At 47.2% G+C, this 27,159-nt stretch overlaps 1 protein-coding gene across 5 annotated transcripts in view; it reads right to left on the bottom strand.

The window, feature by feature from the left end:
* Window positions 1-27,159, bottom strand: part of map4k5 (mitogen-activated protein kinase kinase kinase kinase 5) — a 99,323-nt gene that overhangs the window by 54,111 nt on the left and 18,053 nt on the right. For all 5 annotated transcript variants that reach the window (XM_031829302.1, XM_031829304.1, XM_031829305.1 and 2 more), the window contains exons 5-14: window positions 22,362-22,426; window positions 20,714-20,769; window positions 20,266-20,313; window positions 17,735-17,777; window positions 17,553-17,625; window positions 17,092-17,223; window positions 16,418-16,480; window positions 15,979-16,060; window positions 15,383-15,499; window positions 6,729-6,807 (exon numbers count right to left, since the gene is read on the bottom strand). In XM_031829302.1, coding sequence (XP_031685162.1) covers window positions 6,729-6,807; window positions 15,383-15,499; window positions 15,979-16,060; window positions 16,418-16,480; window positions 17,092-17,223; window positions 17,553-17,625; window positions 17,735-17,777; window positions 20,266-20,313; window positions 20,714-20,769; window positions 22,362-22,426 — 758 coding nt within the window. The remainder of the gene's footprint in view (window positions 1-6,728; window positions 6,808-15,382; window positions 15,500-15,978; window positions 16,061-16,417; window positions 16,481-17,091; window positions 17,224-17,552; window positions 17,626-17,734; window positions 17,778-20,265; window positions 20,314-20,713; window positions 20,770-22,361; window positions 22,427-27,159) is intronic.

The raw sequence follows: 27,159 nt of genomic DNA, 5'->3' as shown, positions 1-27,159 counted from the left end.
CAGGCTCTCTCCGTTAATTAGGATCTCACATTCAGGCACTATGTGAGTCCCAAAATGGCACCCGATAGAGAGCATCACTTTTAACCAAGGTTCTCTGGTGGAATAAAGATCCATTTCTGACATGCCTTGTTCGAATGCTTCCTTGCTTCCTTCCCTCCCTCCCACTGTGGCCCTCCTGATGAGTTCAGATTTTTGTGGCCCCTACCCCCACACTATATTATCAGAGCATCAGGCATTATCCCCTGTAGCCCAACTGATGCAGCATAGTGGCTATACATAAAGGTAAAGTGGTCATATCTAGTCAGTTGTACAACTGAATGCATTCAACTGAAATGTGTCTTCCGCTTTTAACCCAACCCCTCTGAATCAGAGAGGTGCGGAGGAGGGCTGGCTTTAAATCAACATCCACGTCATCGGTGCCCGAGGGAACAGTAGGTTTAACTGCCTTGCTCAGGGGCAGAACGACAGATGTTTACCTTGTCAGCTAAATGAATAGGCTGAAGCATTGTCCATCTGCATTAACCCCATTGGACACAACATCCTGATTGTTATTATAAATGACCATTTGAATTTAAGGAGCCCTGTTTTCCCATGAAGGCGCCCTGTTTTCCCATTAAAGGCGCCCTGTTTTCCCATTAAAGGCGCCCTGTTTTCCCATTAAGGCGCCCTGTTTTCCCATTAAGGCGCCCTGTTTTCCCATTAAGGCGCCCTGTTTTCCCATTAAGGCGCCCTGTTTTCCCATTAAGGCGCCCTGTTTTCCCATTAAAGGCGCCCTGTTTTCCCATTAAAGGCGCCCTGTTTTCCCATTAAAGGCGCCCTGTTTTCCCATTAAAGGCGCCCTGTTTTCCCATTAAAGGCGCCCTGTTTTCCCATTAAGGCGCCCTGTGGCCTGGGCTCCGTTGCCCCTTAAAAATAGCTCTGTTGCACCTAAACCAAGCTTGAAACTCTGGTTGTAAAGATGCATTTGTAAAACAATTAGACAGATTACAGTAGAGAAATACTGTAAACGTGGCAGCAGGAGGAATGTTGGGATGCCAGTCTTTTTTTTTTTTAAACAAAAGGCCACAACTCTGCTTTCAAAAGTGTTTTTTTTTTACCGCGATTGCATTTAGTATTGTTGTGCATTGACTGCTTGTCAGAATATGTTTCCTCCCCTTTGGCTCTCGCAACTTGAATGAGAGGAATATGTATTTTGCATAGAAGCAGTGGTGGAGAAAGTACCCAGTTGTCATACTTGAGTAAAAGTAAAGATCCCTTAATAGTGAATGACTCAAGTAAAAGTGAAAGTCACCCAGTAAAACACTAGTTGAGTAAAAGTCTAAAAGTATTTGGTTTTAAATATACTTAAGTATCAAAATAAAAAAGTATAACTTATATTAAGCAAACCAGACCACTGTTTCCTTGTTATTTAAATGTGGGGATAGCCAGGGACACACTCCAACACGAAGCATGTCTGTTTAGTGAGTCCGCCAGGTCAAAAGGCAGTAGGGATGATGACCAGGGAGGTTCTGTTTAGTGAGTCCTCCAGGTCAAAAGGCAGTAGGGATGATGACCAGGGAGGTTCTCTGTTTAGTGAGTCCTCCAGGTCAAAAGGCAGTAGGGATGATGACCAGGGAGGTTCTCTGTTTAGTGAGTCCTCCAGGTCAAAAGGCAGTAGGGATGATGACCAGGGAGGTTCTCTGTTTAGTGAGTCCTCCAGGTCAAAAGGCAGTAGGGATGATGACCAGGGAGGTTCTGTGTTTAGTGAGTCCTCCAGGTCAAAAGGCAGTAGGGATGATGACCAGGGAGGTTCTCTGTTTAGTGAGTCCGCCAGGTCAAAAGGCAGTAGGGATGATGACCAGGGAGGTTCTCTGTTTAGTGAGTCCGCCAGGTCAAAAGGCAGTAGGGATGATGACCAGGGAGGTTCTCTGTTTAGTGAGTCCTCCAGGTCAAAAGGCAGTAGGGATGATGACCAGGGAGGTTCTCTGTTTAGTGAGTCCGCCAGGTCAAAAGGCAGTAGGGATGATGACCAGGGAGGTTCTCTGTTTAGTGAGTCCGCCAGGTCAAAAGGCAGTAGGGATGATGACCAGGGAGGTTCTCTGTTTAGTGAGTCCGCCAGGTCAAAAGGCAGTAGGGATGATGACCAGGGAGGTTCTCTGTTTAGTGAGTCCTCCAGGTCAAAAGGCAGTAGGGATGATGACCAGGGAGGTTCTCTGTTTAGTGAGTCCTCCAGGTCAAAAGGCAGTAGGGATGATGACCAGGGAGGTTCTGTGTTTAGTGAGTCCTCCAGGTCAAAAGGCAGTAGGGATGATGACCAGGGAGGTTCTCTGTTTAGTGAGTCCTCCAGGTCAAAAGGCAGTAGGGATGATGACCAGGGAGGTTCTCTGTTTAGTGAGTCCTCCAGGTCAAAAGGCAGTAGGGATGATGACCAGGGAGGTTCTCTGTTTAGTGAGTCCGACAGGTCAAAAGGCAGTAGGGATGATGACCAGGGAGGTTCTCTGTTTAGTGAGTCCTCCAGGTCAAAAGGCAGTAGGGATGATGACCAGGGAGGTTCTCTGTTTAGTGAGTCCTCCAGGTCAAAAGGCAGTAGGGATGATGACCAGGGAGGTTCTCTGTTTAGTGAGTCCTCCAGGTCAAAAGGCAGTAGGGATGATGACCAGGGAGGTTCTCTGTTTAGTGAGTCCTCCAGGTCAAAAGGCAGTAGGGATGATGACCAGGGAGGTTCTCTGTTTAGTGAGTCCTCCAGGTCAAAAGGCAGTAGGGATGATGACCAGGGAGGTTCTCTGTTTAGTGAGTCCTCCAGGTCAAAAGGCAGTAGGGATGATGACCAGGGAGGTTCTGTGTTTAGTGAGTCCTCCAGGTCAAAAGGCAGTAGGGATGATGACCAGGGAGGTTCTCTTGATAAGTGTGTGAATTGGACCATTTTCCTGTCCTGCTAAGCATTCCAAAATGTAATGACTACTTTTAGGTGTCAGGATAAATGTACGGAGTAAAAAGTACATCATTTTCTTTAGGAATGTAGTGAAGTAGAAGTTAAAATATCAATAGTAAAGTACAAATACACCCCCAAAAACTACAGTAGTACTTTAAACTCATTTTACTTAAGTAATTTACACCACTGCATAGAACACAACAACAAGTCGACGAGATAAATTGGTCAACTATTCTTGTATGGGGTTGTCTTGGTTTTGATAACATCATCACATGAAGAAAAATAGCAGCGTCCTCATCTGAGTGATAAAGTAGAGGCTTTGAATGACTTCAGCAGCAGGCTACAGCAGGGCTACACGCCGCTGTCTGAGTTGGGCGTACAGCACGCCGCTGTCTGAGTTGGGTACAGGGAGCGTACAGCAGGTATGTGACGAAGTGCAAGAGCTATGTGACGAAGTATGTGACGAAGTATGTGACGAAGTATGTGACGAAGTGCACGAAGTATGTGACCAAGTATGTGACGAAGTATGTGACGAAGTATGTGACGAAGTGCACGAAGTATGTGACGGAGTGCACGAGGTATGTGACGGAGTGCACGAGGTATGTGACGGAGTGCACGAGGTATGTGACGAAGTATGTGACGAAGTGCACGAAGTATGTGACGAAGTATGTCACGGAGTGCACGAGGTATGTGACGGAGTGCACGAGGTATGTGACGAAGTATGTGACGGAGTATGTGACGGAGTGCACGAGGTATGTGACGGAGTGCACGAGGTATGTGACGGAGTGCACGAGGTATGTGACGAAGTATGTGACGAAGTGCACGAAGTATGTGGCGAAGTATGTGACAGAGTGCATGAGGTATGTGACGGAGTGCACGAGGTATGTGACGAAGTATGTGACGAAGTATGTGACGAAGTGCACGAAGTATGTGACGAAGTATGTCACGGAGTGCACGAGGTATGTGACGGAGTGCATGAGGTATGTGAGGAAGTATGTGACAAAGTATGTGATGAAGTGCACGAAGTATGTGACGAAGTATGTGACGAAGTATGTGACGGAGTGCATGAGGTATGTGACGGAGTGCACGAGGTATGTGACGAAGTATGTGACGAAGTGCACGAAGTATGTGACGAAGTATGTGACGGAGTGCACGAGGTATGTGACGGAATGCACGAGGTATGTGACGGAATGCACGAGGTATGTGACGGAGTGCACGAGGTATGTGACGGAGTGCACGAGGTATGTGACGGAGTGCACGAGGTATGTGACGGAGTGCACGAGGTATGTGACGGAGTGCACGAGGTATGTGACTGAGTGTGAAACCAAAGCTAAAGTGTTATGAAGATCAGGACAGTGATACTTCATGATAATCATAAATGTGAATTTTTTTGTCCAATAAACTAGTGACTTGCATGGACACGTAGTTATGATGTTCAGGATTTTTTGGGGGGTCAAATGTGAAACAATAAATACAATGTAACAAATAATCAAACTCTGATTTCATGCTATTGCTCAAAACAGATATATTTATTTGGGAGATGTATTTATTTGGGAGATGTATTTATTTGGGAGATGTATTTATTTGGGAGATGTATTTATTTGGGAGATGTATTTATTTGGGAGATGTATTTATTTATCTGTTGCAGTGTGTCTGGTGTAAAGTAACCAATTTTTCCCAAATGAGAACCGTCCCACCCATCTGGCACTCTAGGCAGGCTTCAAGCAAATGTTCAACACTATTTGAAAGATTTTGAATAGTATTTGAACCCAGTGTGTCCGCTGCTCTCCCACGGGTCCTGGCTCTGAGCCAGCCCTGCAGGATTAACACTGTGGTCCGCCCCTGCAGGAGAGACAGACCAGCCAATGGGAGAGCGATTCAGAGCTCTGACTAATTCAACTGGTCGACTAGGGACAAGTGGGTGGGTGTTCCTGTCTAGATACTGTGGGATGTTGACAGAAAATCACTGACGGAGGAGGAGGACCAGGAGAAGAGGAGGGGGAGAAGAGAGGACCAGAGGAGGGGGAGAAGAGAGGACCAGAGGAGGGGGAGAAGAGAGGACCAGAGGAGGGGAGAAGAGAGGACCAGAGGAGGGGGAGAAGAGAGGACCAGAGGAGGGGAGAGAGAGGACAGAGGAGGGGAGAAGAGAGGACCAGAGGAGGGGGAGAAGAGAGGACCAGAGGAGGGGGAGAAGAGAGGACCAGAGGAGGGGGAGAAGAGAGGACCAGAGGAGGGGGAGAAGAGAGGACCAGAGGAGGGGGAGAAGAGAGGACCAGAGGAGGGGGAGAAGAGAGGACCAGAGGAGGGGGGAGAAGAGAGGACCAGAGGAGGGGGAGAAGAGAGGACCAGAGAGGACCAGAGGAGGGGAGAAGAGAGGACAGAGGAGGGCGAAGGAGGACCAGAGGAGGGGGAGAAGAGAGGACCAGAGGAGGGGGAGAAGAGAGGACCAGAGGAGGGGGAGAAGAGAGGACCAGAGGAGGGGGAGAAGAGAGGACCAGAGGAGGGGGAGAAGAGAGGACCAGAGGAGGGGGAGAAGAGAGGACCAGAGGAGGGGGAGAAGAGAGGACCAGAGGAGGGGGAGAAGAAGAGGACCAGAGGAGGGGGAGAAGAGAGGACCAGAGGAGGGGAGAGAGAGGACCAGAGGAGGGGGAGAAGAGAGGACCAGAGGAGGGGGAGAAGAGAGGACCAGAGGAGGGGGAGAAGAGAGGACCAGAGGAGGGGGAGAAGAGAGGACCAGAGGAGGGGGAGAAGAGAGGACCAGAGGAGGGGGAGAAGAGAGGACCAGAGGAGGGGGAGAAGAGAGGACCAGAGGAGGGGGAGAAGAGAGGACCAGAGGAGGGGGAGAAGAGAGGACCAGAGGAGGGGGAGAAGAGAGGACCAGAGGAGGGGGAGAAGAGAGGACCAGAGGAGGGGGAGAAGAGAGGACCAGAGGAGGGGGAGAAGAGAGGACCAGAGGAGGGGGAGAAGAGAGGACCAGAGGAGGGGAGAGAGGACAGAGGAGGGAGAAGAGAGGACCAGAGGAGGGGGAGAAGAGAGGACCAGAGGAGGGGGAGAAGAGAGGACCAGAGGAGGGAGAGAGGACAGAGGAGGGGGAGAAGAGAGGACCAGAGGAGGGGGAGAAGAGAGGACCAGAGGAGGGGGAGAAGAGAGGACCAGAGGAGGGGAGAAGAGAGGACCAGAGGAGGGGGAGAAGAGAGGACCAGAGGAGGGGGAGAAGAGAGGACCAGAGGAGGGGGAGAAGAGAGGACCAGAGGAGGGGAGAAGAGAGGACCAGAGGAGGGGGAGAAGAGAGGACCAGAGGAGGGGGAGAAGAGAGGACCAGAGGAGGGGGAGAAGAGAGGACCAGAGGAGGGGGAGAAGAGAGGACCAGAGGAGGGGGAGAAGAGAGGACCAGAGGAGGGGGAGAAGAGAGGACCAGAGGAGGGGGAGAAGAGAGGACCAGAGGAGGGGGAGAAGAGAGGACCAGAGGAGGGGGAGAAGAGAGGACCAGAGGAGGGGGAGAAGAGAGGACCAGAGGAGGGGAGAAGAGAGGACCAGAGGAGGGGGAGAAGAGAGGACCAGAGGAGGGGGAGAAGAGAGGACCAGAGGAGGGGGAGAAGAGAGGACCAGAGGAGGGGGAGAAGAGAGGACCAGAGGAGAATGAGGACCAGAGGAGAATGAGGACCAGAGGAGAATGAGGACCAGAGGAGGACGAGAGGAGGAGGACGAGAGGAGGAGGAGAAGAGAGGACCAGAGGAGGGGGAGAAGAGAGGACCAGAGGAGGGGGAGAAGAGAGGACCAGAGGAGGAGAGAGGAGAGAGTGGCTGGTGTTACTTACAGCTGATCTCTGAGTGAGTTCTCTCTGGTCTGGGGTGTTTGTTGATGGAACGGATGGTGTGTCTCACCACTGAAAGAGACTGAGGAGGGAGGGGAAGAAATAGGGGGGAGAAAGATAAGGGGAGAAAGATAAGGGAAGAGAGAGAACAAGAAAAGAGAAAGAGGGGGAGAAAGAGAGTAGACAGACTTCAAAATTAGATATGTTTCAAAGTGAAGGAATAAACTACTCAGACCCCTTTACTTTCTCCACATTTTGTTACATTACAGCCTTAGTATAAAATGGATGTTTTTCCTCATCAATCGACAAACAATACCCCATAATGTCAAAGCAAAAAGGTTTTTAGAAATCATAACAAACTATCACATTTACATTTAAGTATTCAGACCCTTTAACGCAGTACTTTGTTGAAGCACCTTTGGCAGCGATTACAGCCTTGAGTCTTCTTGGGTATGACGCTACAAGCTTGGCACACCTGTATTTGGGGAGTTTCTCCCATTCTTCTCTGCAGATCCTCTCAAGCTCTAAGGTTGATGGGGAGCATGGCTACCCAACTATTTTCAGGTCTCTCCAGAGCTGTTCAATTGGGTTCAAGTCCGGCTCTGGCTGGGCTACTCAAGGACACTCAGAGACTTGTCCCGAAGCCACTTCTGATGACTTGTCAGAGAGACCATCAGGTTCTTGGTTACCTGTCAGGTTGGATGGGGAGCGTCGCTACACAGTTATTTTCAGCTTGGGTTCAAGTCCGGGCTCTGGCTGGGCTGCTCAAGGACATTCAGAGACTTGTCCCGAAGCCACTCCTGCTTCGTCTTGGCTGTGTGCTTCGGGTCGTTGTCCTGTTGGAAGGTGAACCTTCGCCCCAGTCTGAGGTCCTGAGTGCTCTGGAGCAAATTTTCAACAAGGATCTCTGAACTTTTCTCTGTTCATCTTTCCCTCGATCCTGACTAATTTCCCAGTCCCTGCCATTGAAAAACATCCTCACAGCATGATGCTGCCACCACCAACATGCTTCAGGGTAGGGATGGTACCAGGTTTCCTCCGTACGTGATGCTTGGCATTCAGGCCACAGAGTTTAATCTTGGTTTCATCAGACCAGAGAGTCTTGTTTTTCATGGTCAGAGTCCTTTAGGTGTCTTTTGGCAAACTCCAAGCGGGCTGTTATGTGCCTTTGACTGAGGAATGGCTTCTATCTGGTCACTAACATAAAGGCCTGATTTTTGGTGTGCTGCAGAAATGGTTGCCCTTCTGGAAGGTTCTCCCATCTCCACAGAGGAAGATATGAGCTCTGTCAGAGTGACCATCTCCCTTCAAACCTGATTGCTCAGTTTGACCGGGCAGCCAGCTCCAGGAAAAGTCTTGGTGGTTCCAAACTTCTTCCATTTAAGAATGATGGAGGCCACTGTGTTCTTGGAGACCTTCAATGCTGCAGACATGTGTTGGTACCCTTCCCCAGATCTGTGCCTCGACACAATCCTGTCTCTGAGCTCTATGGACAAATCCTTTGACCTCAAGGCTTGGTATTTGCTCTGACATGCGCTGTCAACTGTGGGACCTTATATAGACAGGTGTGTGCTTTTCCAAATCATGTCCAATCAATTGAATTTACCAGAAGTCGACTCCAATCGAGTTGTAGAAACATCTCAAGGATGATCAATGGAAACAGGATGCACCTGAGCTCCATTTTGAGTCTCATAGCAAAGGGTCTGAATATTTATGTAAATAAGGTATTTCTGTTTTAAATTTTTTATACATTTGAAAACAATTCTAAAAACCTTTTTTTCGCTTTGTCATTATGTGGTATTGTGACATTGTACTGTGTTGTGTTTATAGAGTGCTGAGCATTTAAAAATTATTTTTTTAGAAACAGGCTATTACTAACAGCTTAACTTAACGGCACAGCCAGAAGAGTCCTGGCCACCCCTCATAGCCTGGTTCCTCTCTAGGTTTCTTCCTAGGTTTTGGCCTTTCTAGGGAGTTTTTCCTAGCCACCGTGCTTCTACACCTGCATTGCTTGCTGTTTGGGGTTTTAGGCTGGGTTTCTGTACAGCACTTTGCGACATCAGCTGATGTAAGAAGGGCTTTATAAATACATTTGATTGATTGATTAACAAAATGTGGAAAACGTGAAAGGGTCTGAATTTACTCACTGTAAACACATAGCATGACACCACAAGAGTAAACGATGTCATCACTGTATATGGGGAATAGGGAACCATTTTAGCCACAGACAGACAGGACTGTGGTTAGTTTTAGTCCCAGACCGACAGGACTGTGGTTAGTTTTAGTCCCAGACAGACAGACAGGGCTGTGGTTAGTTTTAGTCCCAGACAAACAGACAGGGCTGTGGTTAGTTTTAGTCCCAGACAGACAAGACAGGGCTGTGGTTAGTTTTAGTCCCAGACAGACAAGACAGGGCTGTGGTTAGTTTTAGTCCCAGACAGACAAGACAGAGCTGTGGTTAGTTTTAGCCCCAGACAGACAAGACAGAGCTGTGGTTAGTTTTAGTCTCAGACAGACAGACAGACAGGGCTGTGGTTAGTTTTAGTCCCAGACAGACAGACAGGGCTGTGGTTAGTTTTAGTCCCAGACAGACAGACAGGGCTGTGGTTAGTTTTAGTCCCAGACAGACAAGACAGGGCTATGGTTAGTTTTAGTCCATGTGGTTAGTTTTAGTCCCAGACAGACAGGGCTGTGGTTAGTTTTAGTCCCAGACAGACAGAGCTATGGTTAGTTTTAGTCCCAGACAGACAAGACAGAGCTGTGGTTAGTTTTAGTCCCAGACAGACAGACAGACAGGGCTGTGGTTAGTTTTAGTCCATGTGGTTAGTTTTAGTCCCAGACAGACAGGGCTGTGGTTAGTTTTAGCCCCAGACAGACAAGACAGAGCTGTGGTTAGTTTTAGTCCCAGACAGACAGACAGACAGACAGGGCTGTGGTTAGTTTTAGTCCCAGACAGAAAGACAGAGCTGTGGTTAGTTTTAGCCCCAGACAGAGCTATGGTTAGTTTTAGTCCCAGACAGACAGAGCTATGGTTAGTTTTAGCCCCAGACAGACAGACAGGGCTGTGGTTAGTTTTAGCCCCAGACAGACAGACAGACAGGGCTGTGGTTAGTTTTAGCCCCAGACAGACAGACAGGGCTGTGGTTAGTTTTAGCCCCAGACAGACAGACAGGGCTGTGGTTAGTTTTAGCCCCAGACAGACAGACAGGGCTGTGGTTAGTTTTAGCCCCAGACAGACAGACAGGGCTGTGGTTAGTTTTAGTCCCAGACAGATAGACAGGGCTGTGGTTAGTTTTAGTCCCAGACAGACAGGGCTGTGGTTAGTTTTAGTCCCAGACAGACAGGGCTGTGGTTAGTTTTAGCCCCAGACAGACAGGGCTGTGGTTAGTTTTAGTACCAGACAGACAGGACTGTGGTTAGTTTTAGTCCCAGACAGACAGACAGGACTGTGGTTAGTTTTAGTCCCAGACAGACAGAGCTATGGTTAGTTTTAGTCCCAGACAGACAAGACAGAGCTGTGGTTAGTTTTAGTCCCAGACAGACAGACAGGGCTGTGGTTAGTTTTAGTCCCAGACAGACAAGACAGAGCTGTGGTTAGTTTTAGTCCCAGACAGACAGACAGGGCTGTGGTTAGTTTTAGTCCCAGACAGATAGACAGGGCTGTGGTTAGTTTTAGTCCCAGACAGACAGGGCTGTGGTTAGTTTTAGTCCCAGACAGACAGGGCTGTGGTTAGTTTTAGTCCCAGACAGACAGGGCTGTGGTTAGTTTTAGTCCCAGACAGACAGGGCTGTGGTTAGTTTTAGCCCCAGACAGACAGACAGGGCTGTGGTTAGTTTTAGTCCCAGACAGACAGACAGGGCTGTGGTTAGTTTTAGTCCCAGACAGACAGGGCTGTGGTTAGTTTTAGCCCCAGACAGACAGGGCTGTGGTTAGTTTTAGTCCCAGACAGACAGGGCTGTGGTTAGTTTTAGTACCAGACAGACAGGACTGTGGTTAGTTTTAGTCCCAGACAGACAGACAGGGCTGTGGTTAGTTTTAGTCCCAGACAGACAGACAGGGCTGTGGTTAGTTTTAGTCCCAGACAAACAGACAGGGCTGTGGTTAGTTTTAGCCCCAGACAGACAAGACAGGGCTGTGGTTAGTTTTAGCCCCAGACAGACAGGGCTGTGGTTAGTTTTAGTCCCAGACAGACAGAGCTGTGGTTAGTTTTAGTCCCAGACAGACAGAGCTATGGTTAGTTTTAGTCCCAGACAGACAAGACAGAGCTGTGGTTAGTTTTAGTCCCAGACAGACAGGGCTGTGGTTAGTTTTAGTCCCAGACAGACAGGGCTGTGGTTAGTTTTAGTCCCAGACAGACAGACAGGGCTGTGGTTAGTTTTAGTCCCAGACAGAAAGACAGAGCTGTGGTTAGTTTTAGTCCCAGACAGATAGACAGGGCTGTGGTTAGTTTTAGTCCCAGACAGACAGGGCTGTGGTTAGTTTTAGTCCCAGACAGACAGGGCTGTGGTTAGTTTTAGTCCCAGACAGACAGGGCTGTGGTTAGTTTTAGTCCCAGACAGACAGGGCTGTGGTTAGTTTTAGTCCCAGACAGACAGGGCTGTGGTTAGTTTTAGCCCCAGACAGACAGGGCTGTGGTTAGTTTTAGTCCCAGACAGACAGGGCTGTGGTTAGTTTTAGTACCAGACAGACAGAGCTATGGTTAGTTTTAGTCCCAGACAGACAAGACAGAGCTGTGGTTAGTTTTAGTCCCAGACAGACAGACAGGACTGTGGTTAGTTTTAGTCCCAGACAGACAGACAGGGCTGTGGTTAGTTTTAGTCCCAGACAGACAGACAGGGCTGTGGTTAGTTTTAGTCCCAGACAAACAGACAGGGCTGTGGTTAGTTTTAGCCCCAGACAGACAAGACAGGGCTGTGGTTAGTTTTAGCCCCAGACAGACAGGGCTGTGGTTAGTTTTAGTCCCAGACAGACAGAGCTGTGGTTAGTTTTAGTCCCAGACAGACAGAGCTATGGTTAGTTTTAGTCCCAGACAGACAAGACAGAGCTGTGGTTAGTTTTAGTCCCAGACAGACAGGGCTGTGGTTAGTTTTAGTCCCAGACAGACAGGGCTGTGGTTAGTTTTAGTCCCAGACAGACAGACAGACAGGGCTGTGGTTAGTTTTAGCCCCAGACAGACAGACAGGGCTGTGGTTAGTTTTAGTCCCAGACAGAAAGACAGAGCTGTGGTTAGTTTTAGTCCCAGACAGACAAGACAGAGCTGTGGTTAGTTTTAGTCCCAGACAGACAGAGCTATGGTTAGTTTTAGTCCCAGACAGACAGAGCTATGGTTAGTTTTAGCCCCAGACAGACAGGGCTGTGGTTAGTTTTAGCCCGAGACAGACAGGGCTGTGGTTAGTTTTAGTCCCAGACAGACAGAGCTATGGTTAGTTTTAGTCCCAGACAGACAGAGCTGTGGTTAGTTTTAGTCCCAGACAGACAGAGCTATGGTTAGTTTTAGTCCCAGACAGACAAGACAGAGCTGTGGTTAGTTTTAGTCCCAGACAGACAGGGCTGTGGTTAGTTTTAGTCCCAGACAGACAGGGCTGTGGTTAGTTTTAGTCCCAGACAGACAGACAGACAGGGCTGTGGTTAGTTTTAGCCCCAGACAGACAGACAGGGCTGTGGTTAGTTTTAGTCCCAGACAGAAAGACAGAGCTGTGGTTAGTTTTAGTCCCAGACAGACAAGACAGAGCTGTGGTTAGTTTTAGTCCCAGACAGACAGAGCTATGGTTAGTTTTAGTCCCAGACAGACAGAGCTATGGTTAGTTTTAGCCCCAGACAGACAGGGCTGTGGTTAGTTTTAGCCCCAGACAGACAGAGCTGTGGTTAGTTTTAGTCCCAGACAGACAAGACAGAGCTGTGGTTAGTTTTAGTCCCAGACAGACAGAGCTATGGTTAGTTTTAGTCCCAGACAGACAGAGCTATGGTTAGTTTTAGCCCCAGACAGACAGGGCTGTGGTTAGTTTTAGCCCCAGACAGACAGGGCTGTGGTTAGTTTTAGTCCCAGACAGACAGAGCTATGGTTAGTTTTAGTCCCAGACAGACAGAGCTGTGGTTAGTTTTAGTCCCAGACAGACAGAGCTATGGTTAGTTTTAGTCCCAGACAGACAAGACAGAGCTGTGGTTAGTTTTAGTCCCAGACAGACAGGGCTGTGGTTAGTTTTAGTCCCAGACAGACAGGGCTGTGGTTAGTTTTAGTCCCAGACAGACAGACAGACAGGGCTGTGGTTAGTTTTAGCCCCAGACAGACAGACAGGGCTGTGGTTAGTTTTAGTCCCAGACAGAAAGACAGAGCTGTGGTTAGTTTTAGTCCCAGACAGACAAGACAGAGCTGTGGTTAGTTTTAGTCCCAGACAGACAGAGCTATGGTTAGTTTTAGTCCCAGACAGACAGAGCTATGGTTAGTTTTAGCCCCAGACAGACAGGGCTGTGGTTAGTTTTAGCCCCAGACAGACAGGGCTGTGGTTAGTTTTAGTCCCAGACAGACAGAGCTATGGTTAGTTTTAGTCCCAGACAGACAGAGCTGTGGTTAGTTTTAGTCCCAGACAGACAGAGCTATGGTTAGTTTTAGTCCCAGACAGACAAGACAGAGCTGTGGTTAGTTTTAGTCCCAGACAGACAGGGCTGTGGTTAGTTTTAGTCCCAGACAGACAGGGCTGTGGTTAGTTTTAGTCCCAGACAGACAGGGCTGTGGTTAGTTTTAGCCCCAGACAGACAGACAGGGCTGTGGTTAGTTTTAGTCCCAGACAGAAAGACAGAGCTGTGGTTAGTTTTAGTCCCAGACAGACAAGACAGAGCTGTGGTTAGTTTTAGTCCCAGACAGACAGAGCTATGGTTAGTTTTAGTCCCAGACAGACAGAGCTATGGTTAGTTTTAGCCCCAGACAGACAGGGCTGTGGTTAGTTTTAGCCCCAGACAGACAGGGCTGTGGTTAGTTTTAGTCCCAGACAGACAGAGCTATGGTTAGTTTTAGTCCCAGACAGACAGAGCTATGGTTAGTTTTAGTCCCAGACAGACAAGACAGAGCTGTGGTTAGTTTTAGTCCCAGACAGACTGACAGGGCTGTGGTTAGTTTTAGTCCCAGACAGACAGGGCTGTGGTTAGTTTTAGTCCCAGACAGACAGGGCTGTGGTTAGTTTTAGTCCCAGACAGACAGGGCTGTGGTTAGTTTTAGTCCCAGACAGACAGACAGGGCTGTGGTTAGTTTTAGTCCCAGACAGACAGGGCTGTGGTTAGTTTTAGCCCCAGACAGACAGACAGGGATGTGGTTAGTTTTAGTCCCAGACAGACAGGGCTGTGGTTAGTTTTAGTACCAGACAGACAGGACTGTGGTTAGTTTAGTCCCAGACAGACAGACAGGGCTGTGGTTCGTTTTAGTCCCAGACAGACAGACAGGGCTGTGGTTAGTTTTAGTCCCAGACAGACAGACAGGGCTGTGGTTAGTTTTAGCCCCAGACAAACAGACAGGGCTGTGGTTAGTTTTAGCCCCAGACAGACAAGACAGGGCTGTGGTTAGTTTTAGTCCCAGACAGACAGAGCTGTGGTTAGTTTTAGTCCCAGACAGACAGAGCTGTGGTTAGTTTTAGCCCCAGACAGAGAGGGCTGTGGTTAGTTTTAGTACCAGACAGACAGGACTGTGGTTAGTTTTAGTCCCAGACAGACAGACAGGGCTGTGGTTAGTTTTAGTCCCAGACAGAGAGGGCTGTGGTTAGTTTTAGTACCAGACAGACAGATAGGGCTGTGGTTAGTTTTAGTCCCAGACAGACAGGGCTGTGGTTAGTTTTAGTCCCAGACAGACAGATAGGGCTGTGGTTAGTTTTAGCCCCAGACAGACAGGGCTGTGGTTAGTTTTAGTCCCAGACAGACAGAGCTATGGTTAGTTTTAGTCCCAGACAGACAAGACAGAGCTGTGGTTAGTTTTAGTCCCAGACAGACAGGGATGTGGTTAGTTTTAGTCCCAGACAGACAGGGCTGTGGTTAGTTTTAGCCCCAGACAGACAAGACAGAGCTGTGGTTAGTTTTAGTCCCAGACAGACAGAGCTGTGGTTAGTTTTAGTCCCAGACAGACAGACCGACAGAGCTGTGGTTAGTTTTAGTCCCAGACAGACAGGGCTGTGGTTAGTTTTAGCCCCAGACAGACAGGGCTGTGGTTAGTTTTATCCCCAGACAGACAGACAGGGCTGTGGTTAGTTTTAGTCCCAGACAGACAGGGCTGTGGTTAGTTTTAGTCCCAGACAGACAGAGCTATGGTTAGTTTTAGTCCCAGACAGACAAGACAGAGCTGTGGTTAGTTTTAGTCCCAGACAGACAGGGCTGTGGTTAGTTTTAGCCCCAGACAGACAGACAGACAGGGCTGTGGTTAGTTTTAGCCCCAGACAGACAGGGCTGTGGTTAGTTTTATCCCCAGACAGACAGACAGACAGACAGGGCTGTGGTTAGTTTTAGTCCCAGACAGACAGAGCTATGGTTAGTTTTAGTCCCAGACAGACAAGACAGAGCTGTGGTTAGTTTTAGTCCCAGACAGACAGGGCTGTGGTTAGTTTTAGTCCCAGACAGACAGGGCTGTGGTTAGTTTTAGTCCCAGACAGAAAGACAGGGCCTGTGGTTAGTTATTTACCTCCAGGTCATCGTCGTCCACCTCAGAGAAGTGTTGGTGGTTGTCTGGGTTGTTCATCTTGTCCAGCAGCTCCACAGCTACTCTCCTGGTCAGCCCTGTCTGATCTATAAACAAATGCTTCAGCACAGACAGATGGGAGTGACAGACAGGTGGAGGGGTACAGACAGACGGAGGGGTACAGACAGACGGGGGAGACAGACAGACGGGGGAGACAGACAGACGGGGGAGACAGACAGACGGGGGAGACAGACAGACGGGGGAGACAGACAGACGGGGGAGACAGACAGACGGGGGAGACAGACAGACTTTATTAGTGATCTTGTGACAATAACACAAGATGGCCTGCACACTAACGCTCTGAATAGCAGCTTTTAGAACAGACAACTATTAACTAGGATCAACCTCTGACAGTCCAGAAGCACGAGAAAGAAGAGATGAACAGTTTCCTTTTCATCTCAGAGGAAGAGTCTTGTCAACACTAATGATCCAGAACATTTGTAATTATTAACCTGATTAATTAGAGACGGTCTAAGCTGGTTTCCCCCCGACCCTATTCCTCAACCAAGAAGCCCTTTCGATGAGGATGTGTTACTTACCGATAGGAGCTTCTCTGCTGTCGGTCTCTTCTTTGGGTTCTTGGTCAGAGAGACTTTCACAAAGTTATGGAAGGCTGTGGACCTGGAGGAGGGGGGGGGGGGGGGAGAACTGTTACTGACTGCTGCAGTATAACAGAATAAACAAACAGGGGGGGGGGGGGTTCCAGGTCACAGGTATAACAGTATAACTTTAGACCGTCCCCTCGCCCATACCTGGGTGCGAACCAGGGACACTCTGCACACATCAACAACAGTCACCCCACGAAGCAGCATTACCCATCGCTCCACAAAAAGCCACAGCCCTTGCAGAGCAAAGGGGAACCACTACTTTCAAGGTCTCGGAGCGAGTGACGTCACCGATTGAAACACTATTTAGCGCCGCACCACCGCTAACTAAGCTAGCCGTTTCACATCCGTTACACAGGCGTACTGTACTCACCACTTAATTTTATCTTTCAACTTGGGAGGCTGAAAGCTGCTCTTTGACATGAGAAACAAGGCCCTGGAACACAACACATCAAATCATCTTATATAACATTCTCTTACTTCACCACCACCACCAGTGTTCTGAGGCGAGTTTCCCAAAAAACCTTGCTAGCATTAAGCTCGTCTTAAGGGCCAATGGTAGACATTAAGAGATCTTAGGGCTACAACATTTTTAGGAAACTCGACCCCCTGTCGTTTTAATTGCATTAATATCAGAGAACGGCTTAGTGATGAAAAGATCAGAGGGAACATTATCAGAATACAAAAGCAGGAATTGGATAAAATCTGGGACAGAAGCTGATTATTAGATGGGTGAGGAATTGGGGCAGATACAGCAGTTGATTGGTGGATGACATGTATATGGAAGTGGAGGGCAGGAGAGTGACTCATTGGCTGATGAGGAAGAAATGAACGTAACAGACAAAGAGATGCCTGAGCGAAGTTTCCTCCTCCTCTTTTCAGGGGGAAAAATACTGTATCCCTGAAAAACAGGCAACATCCGCTTTCTGCCAACACCTCCAAGGCTGATGAGGAAGTGGAGCAGAAACAGCACTGATGAGTGAGGATGTGGATGGCAGAGTTAGCCCCGATTGGCTGATAAATGAGGAAGTGGAAAAAGAACAGTACCTCATTGGGTGCAGGTCAAACATAGGGGGCTGCAGCTCGGCCAGTTCTATGGAGGTGATGCCCACGGCCCAGATGTCACACAGCTGGTTGTAACCTCCATTCTTCTCTACTGCTGCTACCTCCGGGGCCATCCTGCACAGATAACACACATCTCAATCTGCTGCCCCCTGTGGGGTAGTTACATTATTACACTGCTGCCCCCTGTGGGGTAGTTAAATTATTACACTGCTGCCCCCTGTGGGGTAGTTAAATTATTACTGTCTCAGAGAAAGACTCACCCGTAAGGAGTCCCGACAGAGGACTGTCTCAGAGAAAGACTCACCAGTAAGGAGTCCCGACAGAGGACTGTCTCAGAGAAAGACTCACCAGTAAGGAGTCCCGACAGAGGACTGTCTCAGAGAAAGACTCACCAGTAAGGAGTCCCGACAGACGACAGAGGACTGTCCCAGAGAAATACTCACCAGTAAGGAGTCCCGATGAAGGACTTCCTCTTGGCAATAGTGGCTGTTATTTTGGCTGCTACTCCAAAATCAGCTGGAACAACAAGTGACAAGATCTATTCAGATTATATAAACACATTACACACAGCTGAGGGTCATGCGATCGACCTTAACGGGTCTTCAAGCATGGATGAATAGCTCACCTAGTTTCACATCCCCGTTGTCTGTTAAGAGGATATTAGCACCCTGAAGAAAAGAGACCAAAAACAACAAACTGTAAAAGTCTCTCAGCAGCACAGCAAAGTTCCATCGCTCTACAGAACTTAAATTACTGATCAAACAAGATAGTGATTTTGTGGAAAGAGGACATGTGTGGTGTGATTGCATCTTTGACTGGTTGTGATAAAGTGATTGTCATTGCGTAGCTAGCAGGTATTGTATTTTCACTGTGGGGCCACTGTGAGAGAGTTGGTATTGTGGTGACGGGGTTGGCTTTTATTGACAGCTGTGTCTGGATGCATTCTGCAGCGATAGAAAGAGGAGAGAGCGAGGATGAGGAGGAGAGAGGGCAAGAGAGCAGAGGCAAGAGAGAGCACAGAGAGAGTAGAAGAGAGGGCGAGAGAAAGAGGAGGGCAAGAGAAAGAGAGGAGGAGAGAAGAGGAGGGCGAGAGAAATAGAGGAGAAGAGAGGAGGGCGAGAGAGCACAGAGAGAAAGAGAGGGCAGAGAGAGAAAGAGAGGGCGAGAGAGCACAGAGAAAGAGGAGAAGAGGAGGGTGAGAGAAAGAGAGGGCGAGAGAGCACAGAGAGAAAGAGAGGAGAAGAGGGTGAGAGAGCACAGAGAGAAAGAGGAGAAGAGGGTGAGAGCAGAGAGAAAGAGAGAAGAGAGGGTGAGAGAGCAGAGAGAAAGAGGGCGAGAGAGCACAGAGAAAGAGAGGAGAAGAGGGCAAGAGCACAGAGAGAAAGAGAGGAGAGAGAAGAGGGCGAGAGAGCACAGAGTGAAAGAGGAGGTGAGAGGAGATGGCACAGTGCGAAAGAGAGAAGAAGAGAGGGCTGAGAGAGCAAAGAGAGAAAGAGGAGGAGAGGGTGAGAGCACAGAGAGTAAGAAAGAAAGAAGAGAGCAAGAGAGATGGAGCGAAAGGAGCAACAGAGAGCACGAGAAAGATTGGTATAAAGAGAGCAGAAATAAGTTGACTTGCTTTGGCAATTTAAACATTTGTTTCCCATGCCAATAAAGCCCTGTGAATTGTGTGTGTGTGAGAACGCGCGCAGAGAGGGCGCACAGACAGCAGAAACAGGAAACGACTTTCTCTGTGTACGATGGTAAAGCTGAGAGATCCTCTGTTAAACACCACCACAAGAGAACAGCTATGACACTTTGGGGCGAGAGTCATGAACTGGGACGTGCCCAGTAGGTCACAGAAACACAACTTGTAAAAGTGTGTTTCTTTTTGGATAAGCCCAGGTAAAACGCCTCCGTGTTTCAGTCCCTTCTCTACCGTCTGAAGTCGAATAGTTCTGAGTGATTCGTGTTATTTTGGAGGTCCGTTCGGTTTCTGTTCGATTTGAAAAAAATAAAATATATATATATGGCAAAGGTCGCAAAGTTCAAGGGGGCCGAATACTTTCGCAAGGCACTGTATGTATATATATATGTATATATATGTGTATATGTATATATGTGTATATATGTATGTATGTGTGTATGTGTGTATGTGTGTATGTATGTATGTATGTGTGTATGTATGTATGTATGTGTGTATGTATGTATGTATGTATGTATGTATGTATGTATGTATGTGTGTATGTATGTATGTATGTATGTATGTATATATACACACACAGTGCCTTGCGAAAGTATTCGGCCCCCTTGAACTTTGCGACCTTTTGCCACATTTCAGGCTTCAAACATAAAGATATAAAACTATTTTTTTGTGAAGAATCAACAAGTGGGACACAATCATGAAGTGGAACGACATTTATTGGATATTTCAAACTTTTTAACAAATCAAAAACGGAAAAATTGGGCGTGCAAAATTATTCAGCCCCCTTAAGTTAATACTTTGTAGCCAGCCACTCATTCTTCCTGTGGTTTTTACTCAGTCTGCAGACATTATATATGTCACCATGCTTCTCAGGTAGCCTAGGGGTTAGAGCGTTGGGAGTTGTAACTGAAAGGTTGTAAGATAAAAAAAATCCTCGAGCTGACAAGGTAAAAAAAAAAATCTGCCGTTCTGCCCCTGAACAAAGGAAGGCAGTTAAACCCCCACTGGTCCCTGGACGGCCGTCATCGTAAAATAAGACTATGTTCTTAACTTACTTGCCCTAGTTAAATAAAAGGTTAAAAAATTGTGTCTTTTTATTGAGGTTTTTATTGAAGACCGTGTCCTGACAACGTACGTCACACCTCTGTCTACAAGCGAAGAAGAAGGTGTGAGAACAGCCAGACAAGGCCTCCTTCTTTCCCTTCGTTATGAACTAGTGACGACGTTTCAGTCTAAAGAAGACAGATGGAATGTGAGCCAGTCTAAAGAAGACAGATGGAATGTGAGCCAGTCTAAAGAAGACAGATGGAATGTGAGCCAGTCTAAAGAAGACAGATGGAATGTGAGCCAGTCTAAAGAAGACAGATGGAATGTGAGCCAGTCTAAAGAAGACAGATGGAATGTGAGCCAGTCTAAAGAAGACAGATGGAATGTGAGCCAGTCTAAAGAAGACAGATGGAATGGTGCCAAACCTTGATGTCACGGTGCATCTTCCCCTTGCTGTGAAGGTATCCCAAACCCTGTGAATGAAAACAGTCACATGAGACTGGTTTGGAATGACCAACGTTGGACACATCCAGAAGAGTAAAAAAGTGACAAGTTAGTGTGTAACTAGGGCTGATTTCTTGGATCGAGATTAAACCTAGGTCTATTTCTTATGTATCAGGCATCTAAGTGCTGATCTAGGATCAGATCATCCCTGTCCATATAACCTATTTCTTATGTATCAGGCATCGAAGTGCTGATCTAGGAACAGGTCCTCCCTGTCCATATAACATCATTCATTGTGATGTAAAAAATATTTTAAAAATAAAAAAAACTCTGATCCTTAAAATCAGCTGCTCTGAGAGGGCTGCAGGAGTAGGCTGAATCTATGTCCAGGAAACTGGCCCTAAGAGGGTTGAACTCAGTGTAAATTACCTGTATGGTCTCTCGGCAGACGTAGGCGATCTGTGGCTCTGACAGAGGCCCCGTCACTGGGAAATTAAAACATGATGATTATACTGCTGCCATTCCTATAGTTTATTACACACAGTATATACCAAAAGTATGTGGACACCCCTTTAAATGATTTTTCCCCCCCGGCTATTTCAGCCACACCCGTTGCAGACAGGTGTATAAAATGATCGAGCACACCGCCATGCAATCTCCATAGACAAACATTGGCAGTAGAATGGCCTGACTGCCATTGACTTCCAATTTGGCACTGTTGAAAGTCACTGAGTCAGACACATTTCTGTCCTGCTAGAGCTGCCCCCCCATTCAATATTAAGTGCTGTTATTGTGAAGTGGAAATGTCTAGGAGCGACAACGGCTCAGCCGTGAAGTGGTAGGCAACAAGCTAACAGAACGGGATCACAGTGCTGAAACGTGTAGGGTGTAAAAAATTTTTTTTAAATCGGCGGTCCTCGGTTGCAACACTCACTACCGAGTTCCAAACTGCCTCTGGAAGCAACTTCAGCACAATAACTGTTCTTCAGGAGCTTCATGAAATGGGTTTCCATGGCCGAGCAGTCGCACACAAGCCTCAGATCACCATGCTCAATGCCGAGCGTCGGCTGGAGTGGTGTAAAGCTCGCCGCCATTTGGACTCAGGAGCAGTTCTCTGGAGTGATGCTTCAACACCTGGCAGTCCGACTGACAAATCTGGGTTTGGTGAATGCCAAGGACCTACCTGCACCATAGTGCCAACTGTAAGGGTTTGGTGGAGGAGGAATAATTGTCTGGGGCTGTTTTTCATGGTTCGGGCCCCTTAGTTCCAGTGAAGGGAAATCTTAACGCTTCAGCATACAATGACATTCGAGAAGATTCTGTGCACCCAACTTTGTGGCAACAGTTTGGGGAAGTCGCTTTCCTGTTTCAGAGTGACAATACCATCATACATAAAGCAAGGTGCATATAGAAATGGCTTGTCGAGATCAGTGTGGAAGAACTTGACTGGCCTGCAAGACAGCAAGAGAGAGACAGCGAGAGCGAGAGAGAGACAGCGAGAGAGAGAGACAGCAAGAGAGAGAGACAGCAAGAGAGAGAGACATCAAGAGAGAGAGACAGCAAGAGAGAGACAGCGAGAGCGAGAGAGAGACAGCGAGAGAGAGACAGCGAGAAAGAGAGACAGCGAGAGAGAGACAGCGAGAGAGAGACAGCGAGAGAGAGACAGCGAGAGAGAGAGAGACAGCGAGAGAGAGAGAGACAGCGAGAGAGAGAGAGACAGCGAGAGAGAGAGAGACAGCGAGAGAGAGAGAGACAGCGAGAGAGAGAGACAGCGAGAGAGAGAGACAGCGAGAGAGAGAGACAGCGAGAGAGAGAGACAGCGAGAGAGAGAGACAGCGAGAGAGAGAGACAGCGAGAGAGAGAGACAGCGAGAGAGAGAGAGAGAGAGAGCGAGAGAGAGAGGTTAAGAGCGTTGGGCCAGAAACCAAAGACTAGCCGGTTCAAATCCCCGAGCAGACTAGGTGAAAAATCTGCAGATGTGCCTTCGAGCAATCCACTTAACCCTAATTTAATTAATTTCATAAATGATTCAAACCTAAAAAGAAAGGAGAGCGATATGAGCAGAATAACAACTCACCGTGATATATGTCCTGTAGAGATCCTCCACCACAGTACTCCATACAGATCCACAGCTTCTCCCGGCTGATACAGGGAGGGAGAGGAGACAGTTTACAATGACCTCAGAATACTAGTGTGTAGAAGACAAGACACAAAGGAATAGTATATACACGTCTCTGATATACAGTGGATTGGTAGTGTCACGGCCCCTCTGCATTGCAGGGGCAGTTCCTCCTGCAGGCAGAGGAGGGTCGTTAGTGATTGAAGCCACCTGGGTTTTCAGGGTATTTAAAATGCTTCACTACTCACTCGTCTCTCTCTGCTCCTCCAGGTATGATCTGTTTAGTTTGTTCCCTTGTAGTTTTACATAGTTTTCACTCCGTCAAATTCACACACAGATTCACGCATCCCTGCACTTTACATACACCTCACATTATGATACTTTACATACACCTCACATTATGATACTTTACATACACCTCACATTATGATACTTTACATACACCCTACATTATGATACTTTACATACACCTCACATTATGATACTTTACATACACCTCACATTATGATACTTTACATACACCTCACATTATGATACTTTACATACACCTCACATTATGATACTTTACATACACCTCACATTATGATACTTTACATACACCTCACATTATGATACTTTACATACACCTCACATTATGATACTTTACATACACCTCACATTATGATACTTTACATACACCTCACATTATGATACTTTACATACACCTCACATTATGATACTTTACATACACCTCACATTATGATACTTTACATACACCTCACATTATGATACTTTACATACACCTCACATTATGATACTTTACATACACCTCACATTATGATACTTTACATACACCTTACATTATGATACTTTACATACACCTCACATTATGATACTTTACATACACCTTACATTATGATACTTTACATACACCTCACATTATGATACTTTACATACACCTCACATTATGATACTTTACATACACCTCACATTATGATACTTTACATACACCTCACATTATGATACTTTACATACACCTCACATTATGATACTTTACATACACCTTACATTATGATACTTTCACACCTCACATTATGATACTTTCACACCTCATTCCCTTTTCTTTGTTTAAAGTTAATCGTTTTCTGTTTATAATAAAGAACCTTTTTGATTGGCCGATACCTGTTGGTGTCCCCTCATTTTTGCCACAGGCTATGAGCCGGGCATGTGACAGTAGGAACCACGTAGCTATGAAAGACCCGGTCTTACTATTCTCTGAGCTGACTGGTCTGTAAGGCTACATTATTATGCTCTGCTGGTTGGCCTGCTGTGATAAACGCCTAGGTTTCCTCCTGACTAAATGGACATATAAACCAGATCAGAAGCTCTTAAGTCCTGTTGAACCTGCTGGAGGCCCCAGTTCCTGGCAGGGCTGGGTCTATGTACAGTGCCAGTATGCTCTTCCTGCTGAGCATTTTCCAACAGATTGTTTTAGTCAGCTTTTCCTCCTCATAAACCCAAAGTAGGGGGATTGTAATCATTTCACTATTAAAATAGAATAATGAATTTGTGTCAGATATCTGGATAGTGGAAATATGTTTGTTATTTATACAGTACCAATCAAAAGTTTAGACACCTACTCATTCAAGGTTTTTCTTTATTTTTTCTATTTTCTACATTGTAGAATAATAGTGAAGACATCAAAACTATGAAATAACACATATGGAATCATGTAGTAACCCTAATAAAAAGTGTTAAATCAAAATATATTCTATATTTGAGATTCTTCAAAGTAGCCACCCTTTGCCCTGATGACAGCTTGGCATTATCTCAACCAGCTTCATGAGGTAGTCACCTGGAATGCATTTCAATTAACAGGTGTGCCTTGTTAATTTGTGGAATTTCCTTCTTAATGCTTTTGAGCTAATCAGTTGTGTTGTGACACGGTAAGGGTGGTATACAGAAGATAATCCTATTTAGTAAAATACCAAGTCAATATTATGGCAAGAACAGCTCAAATAAGCAAAGAGAAACAACAGTCCATCATTACTTTAAGTCATGAAGGTCAGTCAATCGGGAACATTTCAAGAACTTGGAAAGTTTCTTCAAGTGCAGTTGCAAAAACCATCGAGCGCTATGATGAAACTGGCTCTCATGAGGACCGCCACAGGAAAGGAAGACCCAGAGTTACCTCCGCTGCAGAGGATACGTTCATTAGAGTTACAAGCCTCGTTAATTGCAGCCCAAATAAATGCTTCAGGGTTCAAGTAACAGACAAACATCAACTGTTCAGAGGAGACTGTGTGAAATCAGACCTAAATGGTCAAATTACTGCAAAGAAACCACTACTAAAGGACACCAACAAGAAGAAGAGACTTGCTTGGGCCAAAAAACAAGCCATGGACATTAGACCGGTGGAAATCTGTCCTTTGGTCTGGAATCCAAATTTTAGATTTATGGTTCCAACCGCCGTGTCTTTCTGAGACGCAGAGCAGGTGAACGGATGATCTCCGTGAAGCATGGAGGAGAAGGTGTTATGGTGTTGGCTGCTTTGCTGGTGACACTGTCTGTGATTTATTTAGAATTCAAGGCACACTTAACCAGCATGGCTACCACAGCATTGTGCAGTGATACACCATCCCATCTGGTTTGGACAATGACCCAACACACCGCCAGGCTGTGTAAGGGATATTTGACCAAGAAGGAGAGTGCTGGAGTGCTGCATCTGATGACTTGGCCTCCACTGTCACCCAACCTCAACCCAACTGAGATGGTTTGGGATGAGTTGGACTGCAGAGTGAAGGGAAAGCAGCCAACAAGTGCTCCGCATATGTGGCAACTCCTTCAGGACCGTTGGGAAAGCATTCCAGGTGAAGCAGGTTGAGAGAATGCAAAGCTGTCATTAAGACAAAGGGTGGCTACTTTGAAGAATCTAAAATATATTTTTCATTTAACACCTTTTTTGGTTACTACATGATTCCATATGTGTTATTTCATAGTTTTGATGTCTTCACTATTATTATACAATGTAAAACATTTGTAAAAAAATAAAGAAAAACCCTTGATTGAGTAGGTGTGTCCAAACTTTTGCCTGGTACTGTAAGTATTCAGACCCTTTAACGCAGTACTTTGTTGAAGCACAATTGGCAACGATTACAGCCTCGAGTCCTCTTCGGTATGAGGCTACAAGCTTGGCACACCTGTATTTGGAGAGTTTCTCCCATTCTTCTCTGCAGATCCTCTCAAGCTCTAAGGTTGATGGGGAGCATGGCTACCCAACTATTTTCAGGTCTCTCCAGAGCTGTTCAATTGGGTTCAAGTCCGGGCTCTGGCTGGGCTACTCAAGGACTCAGAGACTTGTCCCGAAGCCACTTCTGATGACTTGTCAGAGAGACCATCAGGTTCTTGGTTACCTCCCTGACCAAGGCTCTTCTCCCCCGATTGCTCAGTTTAGCCGGGCGGCCATCTCTAGGAAGAGTCTTGGTGGTTCCAAACTTCTTCCGTTTTTGACCTCATGGCTTGGTATTTGCTCTGACATGCACTGTCAACTGTGAGACCTTATATAGACAGGTGTGCTTTTCCAAATCAAGTCCAATCAATTGAATTTACCACAGGTGGACTCCAATCAAGTTGTAGAAACATCTCAAGGATGATCAATGGAAACAGGACGCACCTGAGCTCCATTTTGAGTCTCATAGCAAAGGGTCTGAATACTTATGTAAATTCGGTAGTTTTTTTTGATAAACACCTGTGTTTTCCGTTTGTCATTATGGGTTATTGTTTATGGTTTGTTAATCAATTTTAGAATAAGGCTGTAACATAAAATGTGGAAAAAGTGAAGGGGTCTGAAAACTTTCGGAATGCACTGTACATCTATGAGCAGGGCCTATATAAGTCTATCATCATGGCTGGCACCACTTGGCAGGGCTGTACTAAGGTCACTCAGCCACAGACCTTCACCCCCTGACGTCACTCAGCTACAGACCTTCACCCCCCGACGTCACTCAGCTACAGACCTTCACCCCCTGACGTCACTCAGCTACAGACCTTCACCCCCTGACGTCACTCAGCTACAGACCTTCACCCCCTGACGTCACTCAGCTACAGACCTTCACCCCCTGACGTCACTCAGCTACAGACCTTCACCCCCTGACGTCACTCAGCTACAGACCTTCACCCCCTGACGTCACTCAGCTACAGACCTTCACCCCCTGACGTCACTCAGCTACAGACCTTCACCCCCTGACGTCACTCAGCTACAGACCTTCACCCCCTGACGTCACTCAGCTACAGACCTTCACCCCCTGACGTCACTCAGCTACAGACCTTCACCCCCTGACGTCACTCAGCTACAGACCTTCACCCCCTGACGTCACTCAGCTACAGACCTTCACCCCCCGACGTCACTCAGCTACAGACCTTCACCCCCTGACGTCACTCAGCTACAGACCTTCACCCCCTGACGTCACTCAGCTACAGACCTTCACCCCCTGACGTCACTCAGCTACAGACCTTCACCCCCTGACGTCACTCAGCCACAGACCTTCACCCGCCGACGTCACTCAGCCACAGACCTTCACCCGCCGACGTCACTCAGCCACAGACCTTCACCCGCCGACGTCACTCAGCCACAGACCTTCACCCCCTGATGTCACTCAGCTACAGACCTTCACCCCCTGATGTCACTCAGCTAAAGACCTTCACCTGCTGACGTCACTCAGCTACAGACTGCTAGAAGGTATTGAGGTGGCTCTGGGCTCCTGGTATTGGAGTGTGG

This window comes from Oncorhynchus kisutch, linkage group LG7, assembly GCF_002021735.2.
Source record: "Oncorhynchus kisutch isolate 150728-3 linkage group LG7, Okis_V2, whole genome shotgun sequence".
NCBI lineage: Eukaryota > Metazoa > Chordata > Actinopteri > Salmoniformes > Salmonidae > Oncorhynchus > Oncorhynchus kisutch.
This window is presented reverse-complemented; position numbering and strand designations above follow the sequence as displayed.